The sequence below is a fragment of the Mixophyes fleayi genome, chromosome 4, assembly GCF_038048845.1.
Source record: "Mixophyes fleayi isolate aMixFle1 chromosome 4, aMixFle1.hap1, whole genome shotgun sequence".
NCBI classification, from domain to species: domain Eukaryota; kingdom Metazoa; phylum Chordata; class Amphibia; order Anura; family Limnodynastidae; genus Mixophyes; species Mixophyes fleayi.
Genome location: NC_134405.1, coordinates 214,941,255 through 214,963,159, shown reverse-complemented (window position 1 = coordinate 214,963,159; position 21,905 = coordinate 214,941,255). Strand labels below are relative to the sequence as shown.

The window sequence follows — 21,905 nt, the reverse complement described above, 5'->3', positions numbered from 1 at the left end:
ATTTGTAAATGAACGGGTTTCTTTCACAGTTATTTTCTTAGAAATATTTAAATAAAGCGTGAGCATCAATATTTATGCCAATAATTGTGCTTACCTGGCAAATACTTCTGGTAAGTCATTAAAAGGTCCATACAAGCAAATGTTGGAATGTGCTCATGAACTGTGGGCTTTACAGTCTGCACAGTGACACTGCTTTCTCCTAATAATTGCTTATATGCCAACATGGCTTCCCCCACCTACACAAATATACAACACATAGATAAGACATCACTCCAAAGTTGACAAGTCATAGTTAGTAAAACTAAATGCAAACTTACTTTACTACATAAACTTAAAGAAGTAATGAATTTACAAAGGAGGTTCACGGCAAGACATCTCGATAGACAGGTAATTTTCTGTTTGTTAATGTTCTTTCTGGAGAGGCTGAGATTTCAGAACGCTTCTGAACTTTCCTGCCCAGGGCAATTTACTGGCAGTGTACAGGAAAGGTAATATCTTTCTCCTGACAGGGACTGTAACTCCTGTCTCTAGTTAGCAATCGTTTTTATAATTCAACATTACTTCTCATCAACGTTGGATTTGAGGAGATACCTCTACTGTCTTTTTAATAGTACACATGCTGTGCACAATATCATTTTTCTTTTGCTTAATCATTAAGATCATTGAACCCTATAAATTAACAGCAACTAGGAATGTAGACATTGCTCTAAAGAACAAAACCTATAAAATATATTTGTGTCTAGGGCAAAACAAATGTCTAGATAAAGAAAAGAGGAAATATGCAATAGGATTGATAGTGTATATGGAAAACTAATAGGGAAGGGCAAAGCTGTATAGTACATACTCAGAACACCAAAAAAATATATACAGAATAAAATAGGAAACAAAAACACCCCATTTTGAAAGTGAAAAGCAACACACAGATAAAGTGTTGTATGGGGAAATCTAGTAAAATGTTATATTTTGTATGATGCACACAGCAATATGTTTACAAGTAAATGTCTCATATATAAATAAAAAACATAAGACAAATAATAATCTGTTTTTCTTATTGTTCATGTCCTAATAACCAAGTATTCAGAAAATAATTAGTTGTTTACTGGATGCTGATCATTTAGAGAACTCTGCTTTATATTCACTGACTTGACCTGCATAAGTAATCAGCACAGAAATATATAATAGATCAAACTTTCTATTGCTCAGCGCTTTGCTTGTTTATGTCTTGCATAGATTAAAAACAGACAAAAGCATTACATTTACTTTAGGATTTTTTTTTATTTCATATACAGCATAGGACCAATGACGAACTACAAAATACAGATGTTTTGTGATATTGTGACACAGGACACATAAGGATTACTAAACTATAACTACAGTTATATGCAAGTTACTTTACATAAAAACACATTACGTGAATTTTTGGGACAAGTTAATAGTGATTTACCCCAGATGACACGCAGTAGGGGTAATTGTCATGGCTTACCGTTGTGTCTACTTTAATTAGAAATTTCAGCTTCTGTATTATTTAAAACACAAAAACTAAAATCATGGGTTAATACTCTGAAGCTATGATATCCCAGATCTATTTATCTACATTTTCCCTGTCCTGGATGTGGGAATTGTTTAAAAGTGCAGAAAGGGGAGAATAGATATTTGTCTCTTTTAAATTAGAGATTTAAGTAACTAAACAAACTAGTAATTAAAACAGCAGAATTATTGATGGTTTCTTATGTGCTAAACCTGTATTTGTATATCTGAAAATAAGGTACACACCCACAACAGATCTTGGCTTAATATGTACCCTTAAAAAGTGTTCAGAGTTATTTTTTACTGAAGGTAAGGCAAGGACTGCGATTAGATTCCATGAGAACTAGCTATTTTCTTCAGCTATCTATTAGGTCGGCAGAATACACTACAGAAGGAGATCTTTCTGGTGACAAATGCTCACATTCCTAGCACGCCATGGCACTACATTTTTAGATATAGTGAAAAGCAAAATAGGTTTCCCCCTTTAATGTTCACAAATATGATTACAGAATATTATGCCAACCCATAAAATCTGTGTGAACATAAAATTTCCAGGAGACCATGTACAGGAACAGATGCTGACTTGTTTCTATAAAAAAAAATACAGCCAAAATATTTTACAGGCTGTACAGCAATACTTAAATGACTTTCAAGGATTTAGGAAATTTAAAAATAGATCATACAGAATCTGTGCATGAAAAGAGAAGCTATATGAGTACATGAGTACTTTTCATAACATGTGGGCATATAAAAATAGTATTGTACCATGACTGCAAACTGAGCAGATGTCTTCACAACAGACAATCTTTCTTGCTAGGTCCCAAGAGAGCCTCTTGTCTAGCTCAGCTCTGCATGTTTTCTGAAGCAAGCTTGACTGTCTTAACATGCATCTGACTGTCCTTACTTACCTTATTTACAAATCAATGAAAAAGTAATGTATTGGCACCTCCCTACCTGGATACATTAAGTATATAAAGCCTGAAAATAATGTCATAAAAGTATTTATTATATTCATTTATTTACTATTGCTTGTTGCAAAGGAAAAGCCTTGTCTGGTTCAGTGCAGTGTTATTTTAACCATAAGCAGGATAGTGGATGCATTATTGAATGGACTAGCAGCAAATGATTGAACCTTGAGGCCAGCAACATTGGGTATACCATAAATTGATTAGGGATCTCAAAAATGATGAAAGGGCTGACATTGTTGCACCTTTCAAGTAATTGTTCCTATTTTGCACATATTCTCATCGATTTATACTGTGTAGACATATAATATATAAGTCATTGCAAGTGGGTATGAAAGATAATGCCTTACGCATATAATACAATGGTCTGTCTAAGCTTTCCAAGGAGACAGCTCAAAGTGTCAATGTTCAGCAGGAGGTAGCTTGCTTTATAATAACCAGCTCCCTGCTACATGACTATGATACTGAAATCAGATTGACAATACCATGAATTCTAGTGCGCCAATCAAACATAATCAAGTAGAATACTTCCTCTACGACCCACTTGGGAGCAAAATACTCAACAGAGCAACAGATGAATGGAGAAAGTCCAGGCAAGACATGTGTGTGTGTGGGGGGTTGAAGCATGAGTGGGGCCAAAGTATAAAGAGGGCAAAAAAGCATGAGATGGGGCAATGAGGATGGCAATAATACAGGATAAAATGGGCAATGAGGAACAGCAATGAGACCTTCAAGGGACAGTGAGGCATGTTTTGGGGCAATGAGGGATGGTAATGAGAGATATGAAAGAAGACAGAGTGCAAATGCACAATATGAGAGGGGGAAATGAGAGTGACAATGAGTGATATGAGAGGGGGCTATGCACAATGTAATAGATGAAAGGGGGCAATGAAAATGACAATAACAGCTATGAGAGGGGGTAATGAGGATAACAACGAGCAATATGAGAAGGGGCAGTGAGGGTGGCAATGAGTCATGTGATTAGGTAATGAAGTCAGCATTGAGAGGCATACAGGAGGACAATAACTAATAATGGTTGCAATATATACATACATATACAGAAAATATTATATATATATATACACATATATATATATATATATACATACACACACACATATACACATATATTTATATACGTACGTACGTACGTACGTACGTACGTACGTACGTACATACAAGTACGTATGCGGCTCATGCTGACCTGCCGAAAAACGTATATACGCCTGACTTCTCAATATATTTGAGGCCTGTATTTGGGTGGAAATATGCTAATTTTCCGTGTTTTTTATATTTTTTATTAGAGTAAATTACTTCCATTTTGCGGCCAACTCTGCATCAGTCCATTATGTTAATATAAATGTTAATTTTGCCTGGGTAGATTAGTATCGCAGATTATTATTTTATCAATTCTTTCAATCAGGTAGCAAAGTAGTATACTAAAAAATATAACTCTATCAAAGAACCTGTGTGGCTGCTCTAATAGCAATCCATGCCAGCAGTCTGTAGAATTCCGACAGGCTCATTGTTTTCGCTTCACTGTCCTTTTGCATCACTTTATCCATCTAGAAGAAAAATAAATGTTATAATTGCATAATAAATTATATGCCAAAATCAGCTAGTTCTAAATATGCATTCAGGGATTTACCCATGTATGAGTCTCCTCATTCACGTTTGTTAGTGGTCCCTCCCTAATGCCAGTGGTATTATTTGCAAAGGGAATGTAGAAGACATATAGATTAGGCATTATAGTTTGAAAATAAGACAGGTTCCTGTCCCTGCAGTATATGGAGGGGGACTGAGAAAGGTAATTACAAGTAAATTACAGATTCATTTTAGACAATATCTTCTCCTGTTGAAAAGTAAATCCCTATTTTTAAATCACTGAAACAACTTGTAGCTGACAAGTAAATTTGGCTTTAGTTTGTTATTGTCCCACTGCACTTTCTGAATTATAGCATGAAGGATGAACTGCTTGGTACACAATAGACAAAATACTATATATTACAGGACGAACTTCTGCAACCTGACCGTTTTATTTGGAATACTTTTTCGGTAGTGTATTTGAAGTGTTTTGCCTTCTAATATGCTCATAAAATGTCTTTGCGTTCACTTGAATGGAATTCTGAAATGTAAATCTAAATGGCCATAAACGCCTATAAGCATTTTTATGAAACTGCAACATGTGTAGGTGTAAAATGAGGAAAAAGGGTGCTTGTGCTCACTGCAATCCTAAATATGTACTATGGGGGGAAACTCATTCATCCTACATGTTACCTCTGTACATCAAGGCTTTCTATGGAACTAAATCAGAGTGTTTGTGTTCACTGCAAATTGTAACCTTTAACAATTACTGTTAGAGATGCTCAGGCTCGGTTCCGCGAGAACTGAACACACCCGAACTTAGCAGATCCGAGTACCGAGCCGACTCTGTACTTTCGCGCGCCCTCGGAATTGAAATTGCTAATTGTCATTGCTGAAATACAAATAATAGGACTGACAGTCTTGGTCTAAATCTGCAGTCACATTGTACTGTATTATCTAGTTAACACACCAACAGGACAGCTCCATTGCTCCATTACGAATTGTCATTGCTGAAATAGAAATAATAGGGCTGGTAGTCTTGGTCTAAATCTGCAGTCACATTGTACTGTGTTATCTAGCTAACACACCAACAAGAAAGCTCCATTGCTAATTGTCATTGCTGAAATGGAAATAATAGGGCTGGCAGTCTTGGTTTAAATCTGCAGTCACATTTTACTGTGCCATAGCTCATACAGAAACAGGAGAGGTGGCAGAGTCCTTGTCACTCTCCAGTCTTCAGTCATGATGATACTAATCCCTCTACCTCGTGTGCTAAAGCCTATGTTCAAGTGCATAGTGGTTTTAAGTCAGGGAAACAAAAATGTAAATAAAAAGCTTGTGCCTTTTTAAAGAAAAAAATACCTCTTTAAAAAAGGTGACAGTTTACTGTAGAAAAACATTAAAATTGCCAACATGCGCAGTGGCGCACGCAGGGGGGCCAGAAACCCCTCCCCTCCGTGAACCAACGGTACTGTATAGCAGCCGCGGCGTTGTCAAAGAAGCGTCCGCGTCAGTGCTGTATTGTAATATAATACAGCACTGCCGCGGATGCTGCTTGACAGCGCCGCGGCTGCTGTAGAATTTAGACTCGCCGAAATGGAGCTCCTCCCTCTCGCAATATATATTATTTTTTTTCGGGGGGGCGGAAACCCCCCCTTCTAAATCCTGCGTTCGCCCCTGATGCCATTCTACCCAAAATATTTCTAAGCATACCAGCATCAGCTAGCTCCCTTCTCTCAGCTAGATCTCAGCACCTGCAATCTACACTGTCATCATATTCACCCTCATCAGTGTGTACATCGTCCTCAAACAATACTAATTCATCCCCGCTGGAATCCACCATCACAGAAGTCTGTGTACTTTGATGTAATTGCCGGTAATGGCCTCCCTCATGGAATTTGTAGTTCATTTTATGGAAGAGCTGTCACAATTTTTGGGTAATTCTTTTAGACCAGACCAAATGTCAAAATGTTGTGCAGACTCATCTGCATCACCACTGGGTGTCTTGGGAAAGCTAAGTTTTTCCTAGCAGCAATTTCCAGAGGAACTGAAGGAGGAGACGTCATTGTGTCATGTACCACTTGAGCTGTCAGCTTGCTGACCAGGAGCTCATTGCATCTCGAGATCTGGGTCAGTAGGAAAGAAAGAGAAGACATAGCTCTTAAACCTAGGATCAAGCACAGTTGCCAAAATGTAATGATCTGATTTCAAGATGTTGATAACTCTTGGATACTGGCAAAGCAAATAAAGTACTTAATCTACAAGTCCAACATAATTAGCGGTATTGCTTTGTTTCATTTCCACCTTCAATTTCTCTTGCTGCTTTACAAAAAGTCTAATTAGGGGAATCCCTTGACTCAAGCTAACAGTGTCTGCACTCTCTTCACAGCTGACTACTTCGAGTGGTTTCAGCACCTTGCACAACACGGAAAGTATTCTCCACTGCGCTGTACTAAAGTACATTCCCCGTAAATTCTTGCAGCTTCTGCATTCTCCCACATGCTGTTGCAGAATCCCGAAAATGATCCTAAATATTTCGGGTCACAGACAGTATCTCCTGCATGTCATTGTCATTTTTTTTAAAAAGTTCTGTATCACCAAGTTGATTGTGTGGGCAAAACTGGGAATGTGATGGAATTTCCCCCCCTGCTGTAATGCTCTAACAATATTGGTGTGTGGCGTTATCAGAAATCACATATCCTCAGGAGAGTCCAAGCAGTATAAGTCATGTTGCAATGACCCTTATGTCAAGAATCCGCAAGGATGAGTGAGATTCTGCTGGTCTCAACTGGGATTGGCTAGACTCCAGCCAGAGGCGCGGAGTCTAACAGAGCGGAAGGTTTTCACCAGGGATCCCCGCAAGGGGATCTGGGCTTTGCAGCTTCCACCCTGCAGGTCGCGGCCCTCAAGGGAAGTTCCCAGTGAGACGTGAGAGAAAACTGACATGAGAGATGAGGGTAATCCCCAAGTAGTACTAGGGCAGGATGAGATGATGCTGGGAGGCAATATACTTGAAGAAGTGGAGAGCAGGAGTCTGCGGCAGAACCAATAACAAGTGGATCAGGTGAATGATGATCTGTGGCAGCACACTAGAGAGGAGGGAGCGATGATCCACAGTAATTACCACTAACAAGTGGAACAGGTAAGCAGAGATCAGTGGCAGTACACTGGATAGGTAGCGGGTGATATAATCCACCATGCGGAGGAGAGAGAGCTGCTTCCAGGCCTGAAATAGACACGAAGAACCAGCACTGATAGGGGAGGGGAGGAGCCTTAAAAAAGGGATGTCAGTAAAGTACAACCAATGGGAGAACAGGGTAGGTAGAACAGGCGAGACGGTCTGCGCAAGCGCAGGACCGCCGCCGACATGACAGTTGACAAGGAAAGCAAAGGATCAGGAGTAGGGTAGGCGCGCTGGTCCTCGAGTGGTAGCCACGGGAGGCCGGAGTGGGACACCTTAGTTTTTCAAACAGGTTGTCAGTGGTATTACCTCTGACCTGCGCCTTGTTTTTGATAACCACCTCTCACTCCCACTTTCAAGACTTCTCCCGTGCTGCTCCCCACTAATGGAATTCCCTACCATGCCCAATCAGACTTTCCCACAACCTTCAAATCTTTAGATGCTCTTTGAAAACCCATCTCTATTTTAGAGGTGACCTGATCCTCGATAACACTATTCATACTAATGCACCCTCACAACTATCCCAATCTCCACTCTGAGCCACACTCGCTCCTCTTGTTTCAGCTGTGCCCTCTTCCCTTTAGAATGTAAGCTCTCTAATGAGCAGGGTCCTCCTTATCCTTTGTTTTCATGTCTCCATTCATTTTGTCTGCCTTGTCTATTCTTGTTTTACGTATATCCTGTTTTATGTATGTCCTTGTCTTCCCTGTTGTACAGCACTGTGGAGCACTGTGATGCCTTGCAAATCTACAATAATAATAATAATAATAATAATAATAATAATAATAATATGCCTCTTAGTGAAGCAGATGATACACAGAGTAGCCTGCCTCTGAAAAATGTGACGTTCTTGAGTACATGCTGCTGCTGCTGTCCTTGCTGATGAAGGCGAATCAAAAACCCAGTGGGCTGTCACAATGATATCATCTTTAGTTTGCCCAGATCCGCTAGTCCACATATCTGTGGTTAAGTGTACAGTGGGTAGCATGGCATTTTGTAGCCCAATAATTAATAATAACCTTCTTGTAGTGGTGAGGAATAGCTTTTCTAGTAAAATGGTGTTGTGATGGAATTTGGTAATGGGGACACAAGACCTCAAGTAACTGTCTAAAACCAGCTGCATTAATAGTGGATATTGGACGCAGATCTAATACTAGCATAGTCGCCATGGCGCCTGTGATCCGCTTTGCAATGACAGCTTTCATACTTGCTTCCTCTTGCAAAGGATTGTTTAACAGTCAATTGTTGTAAACTACTAGTAGTCTTCTTCTTGGTTTGCTTCTGGGTTGAAGATCCACCCCTGGAAGCAGGAGCAGCAACAGTGGGCCTAACGCTCAAGGAAATGGCTATATATTTGTTTAACAGAACACTGGGCCAAAATCCAGAATGTCTCATTATTAAAACAATGTTTTGGGTAAATTTAACTTAAGCAGTTAGCTCATCTTTAAAACAATATAGAAAGTGAGTCATAAAATAAAAAATAAATTGTACATATTAAGACTGAGTAGATCATCAATAGTAAGGATAGGTGCATTTACATTCTTCTAAAATTACCTTTCTTTTTGATGCTGCAGTTTCTGGGGTTTTCATGGTTTGCAGACTTATATTATTTATTTTGCTAGTATCCAAACAGCACATGTGAAGATACACCAGTGCTATCTCCAAATAGGATTTCTTTATTAAACTATAGGAAAAAGAAATTATACTCAACAATAAATTTGAATTGCATGTACGTAAAAATGTTTTAAGTTACAGGATAATTCTACCCAAAATGAACATTTTTCCTTGGGTGGAGTTAATAAAGATAAATGAAATCAGGAAAATGTACTTACCTCTGCTTGCATGATCCTCTCTCTTGTTCCAAGTGGGTGTTTTTCACATTTCTAGCAGAGCTGTCAATTCCCCATGACAACACTTGAATTTAAAAAAACACCAGTACAGAGAAGGAGAGAGGACCTGTTAAAACCATTGAGACACCTGCTGGAACTAAGTATTGGGGAAGCTGGAGTAAATAACATTTTCTTGATTTATTTATTTTGCTTAACACCACACAACACTATTTTGTTTTAATGTTGGGCAATCTTTTAAAAAAATAGATATAGGAAAAAACAAAATAATTGCATATACTGAGTATCAAATTGCTTTACTTAATATTTGGCGCAAAATGTATCAACAATTTCTAAATTATATTGTCGAAGTCGTATAATTGGATGAACGAAAGTATATTGGTTGATACACGTGGGGCATATTGCGATCGCTCGGTAAAATACGCACGCACACACTCGCATGACAACATTTAGTTATTTATGTAATTCATATTCATATTGGTTCCGTCACACTGTAATTTATGAGCAGATAGTATGTGGTTTATTATTAGTCTATATATATATATATATTATGATTATATGTACATTTTAGTGTTATTAAAGGTTTAGGTTATAGGAAAGGTGTCATGCCTGATATCATATTGATCCCCTAATCATCAGCAGCTGTCCGGTGCAGTCGGCGAAGAGATCGCACATTGCATACTTTAGTTATTGATATTAGAGAATAAACCTTTGTATGATGCTGGCTATGAAAGGAGCAGACCCCCTGGAGAGACGACCCCCACCTTTGGATTCCTTAGATTGAATCAGCCTATGACCTGTTTACCTTGAAGCCACCCAACGTCTGGACCTATAGAAACAAACTACGTCATCTCTATTGTTCTCTGTAACACTGAATGTGTATGTATGATCATAGCTGCACACCCAGCCTCAGTCAACTCTGACACAGTATTCTAAGCAGATATACTGTCCATTGGGTCCTGTGGTTAGCGCAGCGAGCGCATGCGATAGCAGTGGTATGTATGTATCTTTTGGTATTGGCTGTGCTGTACTGTATTATATTACAATCTTGTATTGAACTGTTAACTTTTTACATCTGCTAAAATAAATCACTTTGTGCGTTAGAAACACAATACAATCGCTTGGGCAATGCTTATTTGAAAACGATAAAATTACTTTAATAATATATAAATATTTACTGAACCCCAAACCGTCAAAGAAATCTCCCAAAACATCCAGAGGCCTGGAGGAGCACTTTATTTAATATTATCATCCTGAAAAAAAATCTCTCTGTATTCCTTATACTTTTTAATAATCCTCTGCGCCAAAACCCATTACATAAAATGTGAATTTATTTGGTCTTATAAACAATCGCACCTATAGCTTTACTGTGTGTGTGTGTGTCATTATACATATATATATATATATATACATATATATATATATATATATATATATATATATATATATACACATACATATATATACACAGACATCACATATACATATACATACACACACACACAAAATAATACCTAAAGCAGCTCTGTATCTTGCTCATATTTTATGCTCTTACCTAAAGTTTTGATCATTATTACGGCTCACGTTGATAGCTTGTGAGAAGGAGTTGACAGCACACGATTTCTCTTGGTCTCCTAAGATAAACATCAGGCGTTCTGTCTTACCTGTAGTGCAAGTAAAGCCAAATAGATTGTCTTAGAGCAATATTTTAAACTAGAAAATGCAATAATAAACTTAAATGAAGCCACTTAGGAAAATAGAGAAGAAAGATCATTTTAAATCTACACATTTTTCAATACATATGATTTATATATATTTTTACAAAACTAGATAGAGAGTATATGGATTGCACGACAAAACAAAAACACCCAGAAAGGCAATTTTTATCATTTTTCATAGATTTAGAAATATATATTTGATCATAAAGGGATGAGTGCTGAGCCATCCTTTGGGTTGTCCATCCTGCACAGGGGATACCTGGAAAGGGATGGAAGGGGGAAAAACAATACAGTATATTATAAATATCTGTGATAGTTAAATAGTTTAGCTGGCCATTAAAAAATTGAAGGATGGTACCCTAAATATTGTTTGGGCATTTTCATAATCAGGACTCTAGTCATGATAATATTGGCTATGTAAAAATAATCTAACTTCTAGGAACTTGTCTAATGTGATTGATACATTTGTGTGTAACTTCTAAATGTAATTTGTAATCAACAACCTCTAGTTCCATAGATATAAACCTTTTAGAAAAAGTAACTCAGCTTCTACGTCATATTCCCGAAATGTAGAGATTCTGCATAGTTCTAAGGCGGTATTATATAGATTAAGACTTGGCAACAATTGAGATGGATTGTGGGCTGATTCAGAAGTAGAATTCACTTGGAGAGTCAATACATGTCCTGTAGAAAAACAAAATATTATTGTAAGCTTTAATTTTTTTAATCTACGTGTAGACATCAAAAATAGTTAGTAGGGCCTAAGGTTAATGAAGTACCATTGAGGAAACACAAAACATAAAATACTCAACAGTCAGATATTTTCTGATGTTTAGTTCAATTTCAACAACAGGCCGAGAGTTTTAAGTAGCAAGGATGCAAAAGAAACAGAGAAACTGATATAAGTCATCAGTATTAACAATAAATCTGGACACATGGTAACTATGACCTGTCTCAAGACTCTGCAAACTGTACTCCAGATATCAGAGCATAGCATCTCAATTAGCAGTTAGACCAACAATGTGGCAAGAAAGTCATAGGGGTCTATGGAGTACAAAGTGGATCTTGGTAAGAGTATAGGTGTGACCCTTCATTAGCAGAGTTCATAATTTTATTGTTTCTAATAACTAATGTGCAATTTACATAGAAGTCACTTTACTTATGCTTTAAAAGTTTACAATATATTAGTCAAAAATACAAATATGTTACTTATTGAGGAAGCCAACTTTACCTGGTCATTATCATCATCATCATCATCTATTTATATAGCGCTACTAATTCCGCAGAGCTGTACAGAAAACTCAATCACACCAGTCCCTGCCCCATTGGATGCCACAGTATAAATTCCCTAACACACCCACAGACGGACAGACACTAGGGTCAATTTGATAGCAGCCAATTAACCTACTAGCATGTTTTTTGGAATGTGGGAGGAAACCAGAGTACCCGGAGGAGACTCACGCAAACACGGGGAAAACATACAAACTCCACACAAATAAGGCCATGGTCGGGAATTGAACTCATGACCCAAGTGCTGTCAGGCAGAAGTGCTAACTACTTAGCCACCGTGCTGCCCAAAAAGGGTCTTTTACATCTTGTGAGAAAACAATTCTAACATTGTTGAATGTGAAAGGGTTTTAGCTTTATTTTACTTTACACCACCCTCTTTTTCCAATAATAATACACTGGTGGTGGTCCCTGCCCAGGGAACCATACTACTCACTCTACTTAACAGGGTCTTGGTACTTACATATAGCTTCAGCATTAAATATCATCATCAATTTATTTATATAGCGCCACTAATTTCGCAGCTCTGTACAGAGAACTCATTCACATTAGTCCCTGCCCCATTGGAGCTTATAATCTTAATCCCCCAACATATACACATACAGACTGAGAGAGACTAGAGTCAATTAACCTATCAGTATGTTTTTGGAGTGTGGGAGGAAACCGGAGCACCCAGAGAAAACCCACGCAAACACGCGGAAAACATACAAACTCCACACAGTTAAGGCCGTGGTCGGGAATTGAACTCATGACTCAAGTGCTGTGAGGCAGAAGTGCTAGCCACTAAGCCACCATGCTGCATTGCTTCGGTCTCTCTGTAGCAGGTAGCAACTCTAAAAGTGGAGATGTTGCCTACAGTAACCAATCAGATTCTAGCTGTCATTTTGTAGAATGTACTAAATAAATAACTAGAATCTGACTGGTTGCTATAGGCAACATCTCCACTTTTCAAACCTTCAATTTACTAAATATACCCCTAAAGCTTTTAAGTAATTCCACTGCAACAGATGTCTGCTGCTACGGAAAGATCAGAGCCCAAGATGGATTTGTCTGATTGCCAGGACCATGCTAAATAAAGCAAGTGATGAGGCTTCCAGGGGATAGACTCCCACCAAAGAACTATCAATGGGAAGCGAGATGATTTAGTAAAATTCTAAAATAAAGTGCAAAATTACGATATAGAAAATACCTTTGTAAAAATAATACTTAGCAGTTATACTAGGTGTATTTAGTATATTCTGTATGTTTCCACATTTGTTCATTTTAGCAGCTAGGAAATGTCCTTTGGTCTGCTACTCTTCTTCTGCAGTATATTGTCACTTAACCTAATTAAACTGAGAATGCCAATTGAATTGCCACTGCAATACAACAAAAAAGAACACACATTTTCCATTGGCAGTGCTTACATATTTTTTTTTTTTTACAGAAAACAGCTGACACCTGACTGCATTGCAGTGGTAGTTTGATGCAATTAAAATACCTACTTTAATTGCATTTATTAAGTTATGGTGCCCAGACAACACAGACCCAACTTGCTGACTGCATGTGACTGGGTGCATTTTTTGCTGACCACTTCATGTTTAAAAGGAAGGTATGAACTAGCCGGAGCTCAGAAGAGGGTCTAAACAAGAGACTCCCAGAGCCTGTCTCAGGTCGCAACAAGTGTCACTTGGCATGGGTTGGGTTTCATTTTATTTTTTTACTTTTTCATTTTTAACTTTAAGTCAAGATTGAGAACTTAGGGATTTAATCAGCAGGAGCAAATTGATTACTATTGATAAATAGTAATCAATTTCAGCTTTGGATCTTGTATATTATGTTCGTAAGGCAGCATTGCAAGGTATTTGTACTGACGCTCACCACAAACTAAGGCTGTGCATTGCCAAAAATTGCTTTGCCTGAGAAATAAGACAGCTGTTCTTACTGCTCTTTGTAAGAGAACCTGGAAAAATGTCTACAAAGTGTAATTCTCAAATTAGTTGTTTTTCCTCCCAAGAATAGAAGAATTGCTTCCTCTTTAACGAAATAAGGCAACGAATGTATTACATATCCATAATTGGGATTATTAAAGACTACAGATCCAACACAAGCTGAAACAAACCATATTTCCTGCTGTAAAGTGTTCATACATAAGTGCTTTATTTAAATAATTGATTTCTAAACCTACATACTTGGGAAACAGAACAACTACAAACAGCAATATAGGGAGGAGAAAAATCAGGTACTGTTAGGAGTGTCACATTTATAATTACACTTTAAATAAAAATAAATGACAATAAACCTTTATACTGCAACACATTTATAATGCAATAAAAGAGAGATAATATCCAGGAGATGGACCTATTCTCCTGGTAATTCTGCATCTGTTTGTTTCCTTAATTCCTCTTTGTACAGCTCGAATAAGGTCTTAGCATCACAGACAGAATAAAACACATCATTGATCCACTAGAATATACAGAGAAGCCCATCTCATAATAAGTATGATGCCAGGACTTGTATAGGTAATTATATCTATTTTTATGTGGAGTTAACTATGGACTTTGAAAAAATACAAAATAGTTGAACAATAAACCCAAAACATAGATTTACCATTCGGAATGAATGCTAGCAGTAAATTTGCGCAAACTTACCAATTCTCATTTTTACTTTAGCCAGTAAACTGATTTGCGGTAAGTAAATGTTCTTGAAAGGTGGCATTGAAGAGGACACAGGGTGTGTCTCGTTTTGCTCAATGATTTCCCCAAGACATGTGAGCTGCAAAGAATAGTGTAAGTGAATTACTACTTGAAGCAATTGTTCTCAGGGGAAACTGTACAGGTGTGGGAAGAAGGGAGAAGACTTCATTGAACAAAAACAATAAAGGCAACCAAAGAACAGAGCCCTCATTAAAAAACATGCTTTATAAATTATAGCAGATGACATTCCTTTGGTCATGTGACATACACATATGCATTTCAAATGTTCACAGGTTCTCCGAATAGAGTCTGATTTACACAAATCTCATAAACACAAAATGTATTGTTTTAATCAAACTTCCATGCAAATATAGATAACAGTGAAATATCTTCCAAGGATACACATGCACTTTCAATTTGTTCCCTTCCTTAGTATAAAGTGATTCCCTTCAACTTATACATTCCAATTCTTACGGAGTTTCACCTCAAGCATGCGTTATGAAGCTGCACAATGCTTGAACTTGCACAAAAGACAAACTAAGTACAAGAGAAGGAAGGAAAGAGACGTGCAGTGTTTGTGTATGTCCCAATAAGGAGAAAATCTGCTTGTTGATATATTTTGTACTGCATGCCCTCCCCGGGTTCTTTGTGTAGGTCACTCCTCTTTCTATTTTCAGACATTTGCCTCTGCTGACTTAAGTACATATATATATTTTTTTTTAAAATATCTATTTTATAAAAAAAATTCAGTACATAGTAAAACAAAGGAGACCATCCAAGAGACAGGCATGACATAACTGTCAAGTAGACATATTTGAAATAACAATATTGTGTCGTAATATCAGAATATAAAACAACAACAGGGAGAATACATTGCACAAAGATTCTGACAAGGCATTGTTATGTCTCTTATGACAGTACCTAGACATGTAGAGTTTTCAATGGGAGGAATTGTAGAGAGAGTGTGAAGCATCAAATAATAAAAACAAAACAGTCTATAGTTTAAACAATAAACATCTTGTAAGTAGGAGACCCGACTACAGAGTCTGCAAAAGTATTGAAGCACACTAGACCAGTCATGTGTGTTATAAAAGAGGCTGGGGGAGCCAGGGGGTCTTTTTGAGAGGAATATATGGAGGAGGGGCGGGGTGCTGAGATGACTACAAGTGGGGGGGGGGGGGGGGGACAGGCCGCGTAAGGGTCATGCCACAAAATGTGGTAGAGAAGAAGGGGTGAGATCAGTCACTTCCCAGGTATCGATATAGGAATCAGGTTGTATTTTCTAACATAAGATTTCACTCTGCCTATCACCAGGTAGAGAGTCTAGATATGGGCCCCATTTCAATACCTGGAAAGGTCGCACATTCTGTCAAAGTACATTGTATTTAAAAGTTCCGACTGCAGTTCAGAGAGAAAAGGGGGAGGGGGGTCCAGTGATGGAGTCACCAGTTTTGCAATTGTGAGCACGACTCTAAGAAATGTCTTAACGTTCTGGGAATCTCTTGGGGGGGGTGATTGGGATCCAGTTGTCATAACAACAGAGGGGAATGACAGGTATATAAAACTGTAAGGGAGCACCCAGAACTGAGTTGAGAAAAGATGGGACTTTCCAGAATTTCTGAATCTTCCTACATTGCCAAACAATATGGAAGAAAGAGGCATGCGTACGTTTACATTTGGGGCATTTCTCCATCTCATCATCTACATAATGCTTCCTTTCTGACTGGGAGATACAGGTCCGGTTCAAAAATATTAAGTGAACCTCTTGCAACCTGGTAGAGTGTAACCACTCATTATGTTGTCATTATAGTTATACAAGTCAGCTGTGAAGTAGAGGGAGAGAGAGAGTTTTTATTCCAGGCACCAAGTATATTTCACCTACGTTTTGCTCCAGGAATTGCAGGGATTATCCAGTGTGTGAAAAGGTCCCTGTTGACTGTGAGCTTCAATCTGGCACAAAATAAAATTGAATATGGATATCTCTTGACCTCATAACCTTATAACTTCTTTATTTATTCAAATTCTTTTATTCTCATTCTTACAGTGCATTAGCTTCTTGTCATTTCCACACTACCTTCTGCATCATTCTCTTTTCCAAACTTTATCTCTATACTAAAATTTTCATCAAATTAATTTATTTAAACCTAGTTAAATTACCTACCAGACTTCTCTCTATCAGCTCCTCATTGAGTAAATGAAACAAAACCAACATTACAAAGCAGCTTTGTTTAGTAACACTTCAGAGTAATTTATGGAATGTGTGGAACAGTGTTAATGTCCCGCAAGTGCCGTTGGGACATTACAAATGCCTATTTGCGTATTGTGCACCTGCTGATATTGTGATGTGCATGGTGAAATATGGATTCAATTTTGCAAGGGGGTCTAAGCTCTGTATCTTTGACTTGCAGGACCCTGTAGGGCGCAGATCAGTGGGGAGGAGGCACAGGTCCGGCACCATCCCCCCTTAGTGGTTACTGTCTTCGGCAACTCACGGCTAGTAAATGATTAAAGTCAGCCAACCACAAGCAGATTATTATAAATATATATTTACACTATTATGTTATATGACACAATATAGATGAAAATTACATCCAATCTACATAAGCCCCTAAGGGACTCAAGGTTTTTTTTGTCTTTTGAATTTTATTTCTGTTTGAGATGTTTTCCACAGATGCATTTTATAAAATAGATGACACTCTTCATGCAATATGTTAAGTTGAATTGGATAGTCTTCAATAAGATGGGAAACCTAATTACCCTGTATGGCTGCATAGTAATTTTTGAGAACAGACACAGGGAATGTGCTTTTCAAGCTAAGAAAAAAAAAAAAAAGATGCACTTTGGAATTCAACTTGCAAAGAGTTTAAATTGTGGGTCTGCTTCTATATTGGTCGATAACACCTAAAGGCGTGTATGTCAAAATCTAATATATAAGAAATGTGATTCAGAAATTGTGTGCTTGTGTTTCTTTATATATGCAAGAAACATAGTATGTGTCATTTTTTTGATTATTGTCAAAGATTTTTGACAACATTATACCTAGTGTCATGAAATGTACTAAACAACCTAAAGATTGAGCTTCACACAATGAGGAGAGCAATATGCCGTTCTCATATGAATTGACTTTTGGTGATGGACCTTTAGGGGGATGTCAACTGGAGGCCTTGATTAAAATATCCCTGTCCATGAGTACTGAATATAGATCAGTGTTTAAGATAATGTTTGTGAGACTGGCAGCAACATCAAGGTAGTGTAAATATGTCAAGATAAGTTCTAATGTGAATTCGATGGTGGGATGACCAGAATTGATCTGTTATCATTCTCAACAAAAACTTACTCAATTCCTGTCCAAAAAAGACAATGTCACTCACATAACATAATCAGCAAAAAATGTCACTAATATATTAAGGATTCTGCATGAATTTTTTTTTGACAAAGTTTGAAAAAAAAAAAGTATTCTATAAAATAAATGAACAACTCTTAATACTATAATCATCAATAAAAAGGTCTTTTTATTTTTATTACCATTAAATACATAAATCTGGATTTTCTTAATGCGAATGGTACATAAAATGCATTTTTATAGTTTCTCTTACTTGCAAGCACAAGTTCTGTGCTATCTAATGGCATTTCATAGTTTTTAATACAAAGGCGATGCCGTGACTATCAGTTGGCACTTACACCTGCCTTGTAACTAGTGCAAACGATACGGCTGAAAACAATGTACTTACGAGAAACCCACATCTGTGTTAGCATACTCTCACTGTATATGGTCTACGTTCGCCCCTTTCTATCTCTGTTTTGCCCTTCGCAGGCAGTTATAAATGTCATTTTACCTTCAGACATGAAATGCATGCAATTGCTTTCATTGGCATAAGTCCCATTCTGGCATATGCGCAGAGCTATTTTACACATGATGCGCAACGCAAATGTACTTATGTCCGAAGAGGAATCAGGCCCATAGTATCTAGTATTAGATGACCTAACGGAAGTCACATGTACTGAAAGTGTATTTTTTAAGAAGAAATTACTTCAGTGTGAAATGTAATGGATCTAAACATTGGTCCCTAGAAAACCAAGATGACAACGATCAGTATAGTTTGAAATGCTATTACTATAATAGAGAAAAGTTGCTTCTCCTTTATATTTGTACAGTAAAATACACAATACTCTGTTACTGATTCTCAATTCAGTGTTTATGGATGATTACCAAAACTTTGTAACTGGATCTAATGCCAATACACTATATTATCTCTTATGATCTTGCTGTCACTCCTGGTATTTGCCTTACATCTTTCAACGTGGTACTTTTTTGTTGACACTTAGCCAATAGGAGGGTGTTGTGTAATTGGCAGAGTACTGCCTACCCCATCATTTGGCAAGATTTTTACACAGTGTACACTACGGGGCTCATGTAGAGTTGCACACATTCGTGCTCGACAATACGCAGTACAAAACACAATCATGGAAAAGCACTTTTATATGCTTTTAATCAGTCAAAAGCATCTGAAGATGTGTACAGCTGTACATCACTAGCATTTACACAAATTTACGCCAGGAGAAACAAATATACTTATGTCCTATGGTAGCATAGATAAAGTGTAGAGAAGTGGCTTGACGCTAAATGTATAAGTCATTTTACCCTATTTGTGCACAATATAAAAATGTAATAAAGTGTCATAAAGACAAGCTAGAATAGAGATTTGACAGTTATTAATAAATGGAAATGCAGCATTTACCTTGTGCAATGTAATTAAAGACATACACAAATACAAAAATAAAAATTAAATTAAATTCAAACATATATTATTTTCCCTTTTAAATATTATATAAGAATGTTCTTTCCTATAGCAGTTCAATTGAAAATATAAATGAAGTAATGCAAATAAATGGCTGCAATTTCTTATAATATAGCAGCCACACTAATGATTTAAGGATGATCAGCTAGAGGTCAATCCACAATCAGCCAATCAGAAGCAGCTAGCTGCTGCTGCTGCTGCTAATTGTCATTATCATGGTTGTGTCTCATTGTACAAGCTCCTCAGCACCCACAAGAGATATACTTCCTAAGAGCTGTATTCAACCTATGCTAGCCCGCTCCTTCCCTCTCCTGTTCCGCCATCCAGTTGAAAGGAGCCATACGGGTAAGATGCTGCCAAACATGCATAAGTACATATGCAGATTTATTTTGTAAGAAAACAATTGCATACTTAAAATTGCAAATAAAAACAGAAATAAGTCCAACATGAGCCCCAATGTATTCACCATGTTTCTTCACGTCTGTGCCATGCAACTGAAGAATGAGGAAACCTCAGAAACATTGTTATTCATATAACCTTCAATATTAAAAAAATAAATTAAAGATCCCTTTTGACGTTTATTAAAGCCACTGTTTCCTTCAATGTTTTTTGCCTGTGAACATTTGTCGGTTGTGGAGACCTACTGACTAATGAGCTCCTATTCTTGCTAGTTGCAGGAAATGTGGGCAAGATGCTTACTATGAAACTTACATATATTCCAAATTGCAATGACCACACACGTCATGCACAGATGGACCATGACAGAGTTCAGTGTGGGGATGACCATATGTGTGTGCAGACCCATAAACATTGGCATCATTTTGGATCCTTACTGCATATTTTTCCCATTCTATTTTCCACATATTTCCCCTTTGTTTTATCATCCATTATCTTCCTTAGCCTTCTGTCAGCTCCATGTTGTAAGTAAGTTGTTATTTGTGTCAGTTTAAAATTTTAAATACACATTTTATTAAAGACTAACTGAATATTGTATTTTAAATAGATTAATATTTATTATTATTAATTTTTATTTATAGGGCGCCACTAGGTGTCCGTGGCGCCGTACAGAGACAAACAAAATTACAATACAAGGTAAGACAGCACAGTACAGTAAACAATAATCACAGTAACTCAATGAGCTCAACGCTAGGGTAGGGGGAGGGGAGAGTCCGCATACGACGGAGCCCAGGAGGGAGGGCACGGGTGACAGGGAAACTCCCAGAGGGAGAGGAGGGAGCGAGGGGGGACGGGGGGAAGAGGGTCCTCGAGGAGGAGGGCTGATAGCTGGAGAGCAGAGTTAAAAGTGGTGGAGACAGGAGGAGAGATGACCCTGCTCAAAGGAGCGTACAATCTAAGGGGCGAGGTAGACAGACAAGAGAGACACGGGGGAGGGAGGGAGAGAAGGAGGAACGGAGGATAACTATGAGGGAAGGGGAGTGAGGGGGAAGAGGCAGAAGAAAAGGTAGAAAGTTAAGTAAGTTAAGTAGATAATGTTTAAAAGAAAACATTTCATGTTTGTTATTCAGTAATAATTGCAAGCATGGTTGGTACTCATACTACAACTGACATCACAAAAATACACTTACTTGTTTGACCATAAGTTTATGAGCCAAAGTGAATAAATGTAACTGCTTTGTCCAAAACAATTGCTGATCATCATTACTTTCCATGAAGTCAGCTGAAAGAATCAAGCTCTGAGCTAGTGTTAAACATGCCATTGGAGAAATGAAAGCCTTTCCTTGCAGCAAGTGGATTATATTCTGTTAAAGTAGACAGAAAACCTGGTTAGTTGTCACAAACTAGAGAGGCATTTATAAATATTAGCTGATGTGTATCAATGGCGGGGTAATTCCTTGTGCTTTAAAGAGTTGATGGAGAGATTAGAAAATATATTGCTTGTCTTTCCCATACTGTTCAATACTGTAAATGGAAGGTCATGTGGTGAGTTCACACACCGTCTTTATAACACAATGATCTATCAGGTATCTAGTGGTCATTTTAAAGCTATCCTATAATAATCCTGTTTCACTCACAACTCAATATAACAGTCTTGATAACAATAACATAATTTTCAGTACTTTGTTTTATATCAAAATGACCTTTTTTGGTCAGTATGCATTACAATATTCACACTTTATATTGTTATATATCATGAAATCAAAATGGACATTTTCTGGACTTTTTACCACTGATCAACACAACATATTCCATAATGTCAAAGAAAGAAAGCAACAACTCTAAAGTGTTTTCTTAATAAGTTACAAATCAGACAGTAAATGATTATATAAGTATTTACTCCTTTTGCTAAAATACACCAAAAAG

The 21,905-nt window shown here is 37.5% G+C and overlaps 1 protein-coding gene across 1 annotated transcript in view; it reads right to left on the bottom strand.

Annotated features, from left to right (window-relative positions):
• The window catches only part of CFAP54 (cilia and flagella associated protein 54), a 234,432-nt gene that overhangs the window by 21,933 nt on the left and 190,594 nt on the right, over positions 1-21,905 (bottom strand). The window contains exons 56-62 of the mRNA XM_075205979.1: positions 21,170-21,343; positions 14,740-14,863; positions 11,348-11,506; positions 10,660-10,768; positions 8,812-8,941; positions 3,959-4,057; positions 95-236 (exon numbers count right to left, since the gene is read on the bottom strand). Coding sequence (XP_075062080.1) covers positions 95-236; positions 3,959-4,057; positions 8,812-8,941; positions 10,660-10,768; positions 11,348-11,506; positions 14,740-14,863; positions 21,170-21,343 — 937 coding nt within the window. The remainder of the gene's footprint in view (positions 1-94; positions 237-3,958; positions 4,058-8,811; positions 8,942-10,659; positions 10,769-11,347; positions 11,507-14,739; positions 14,864-21,169; positions 21,344-21,905) is intronic.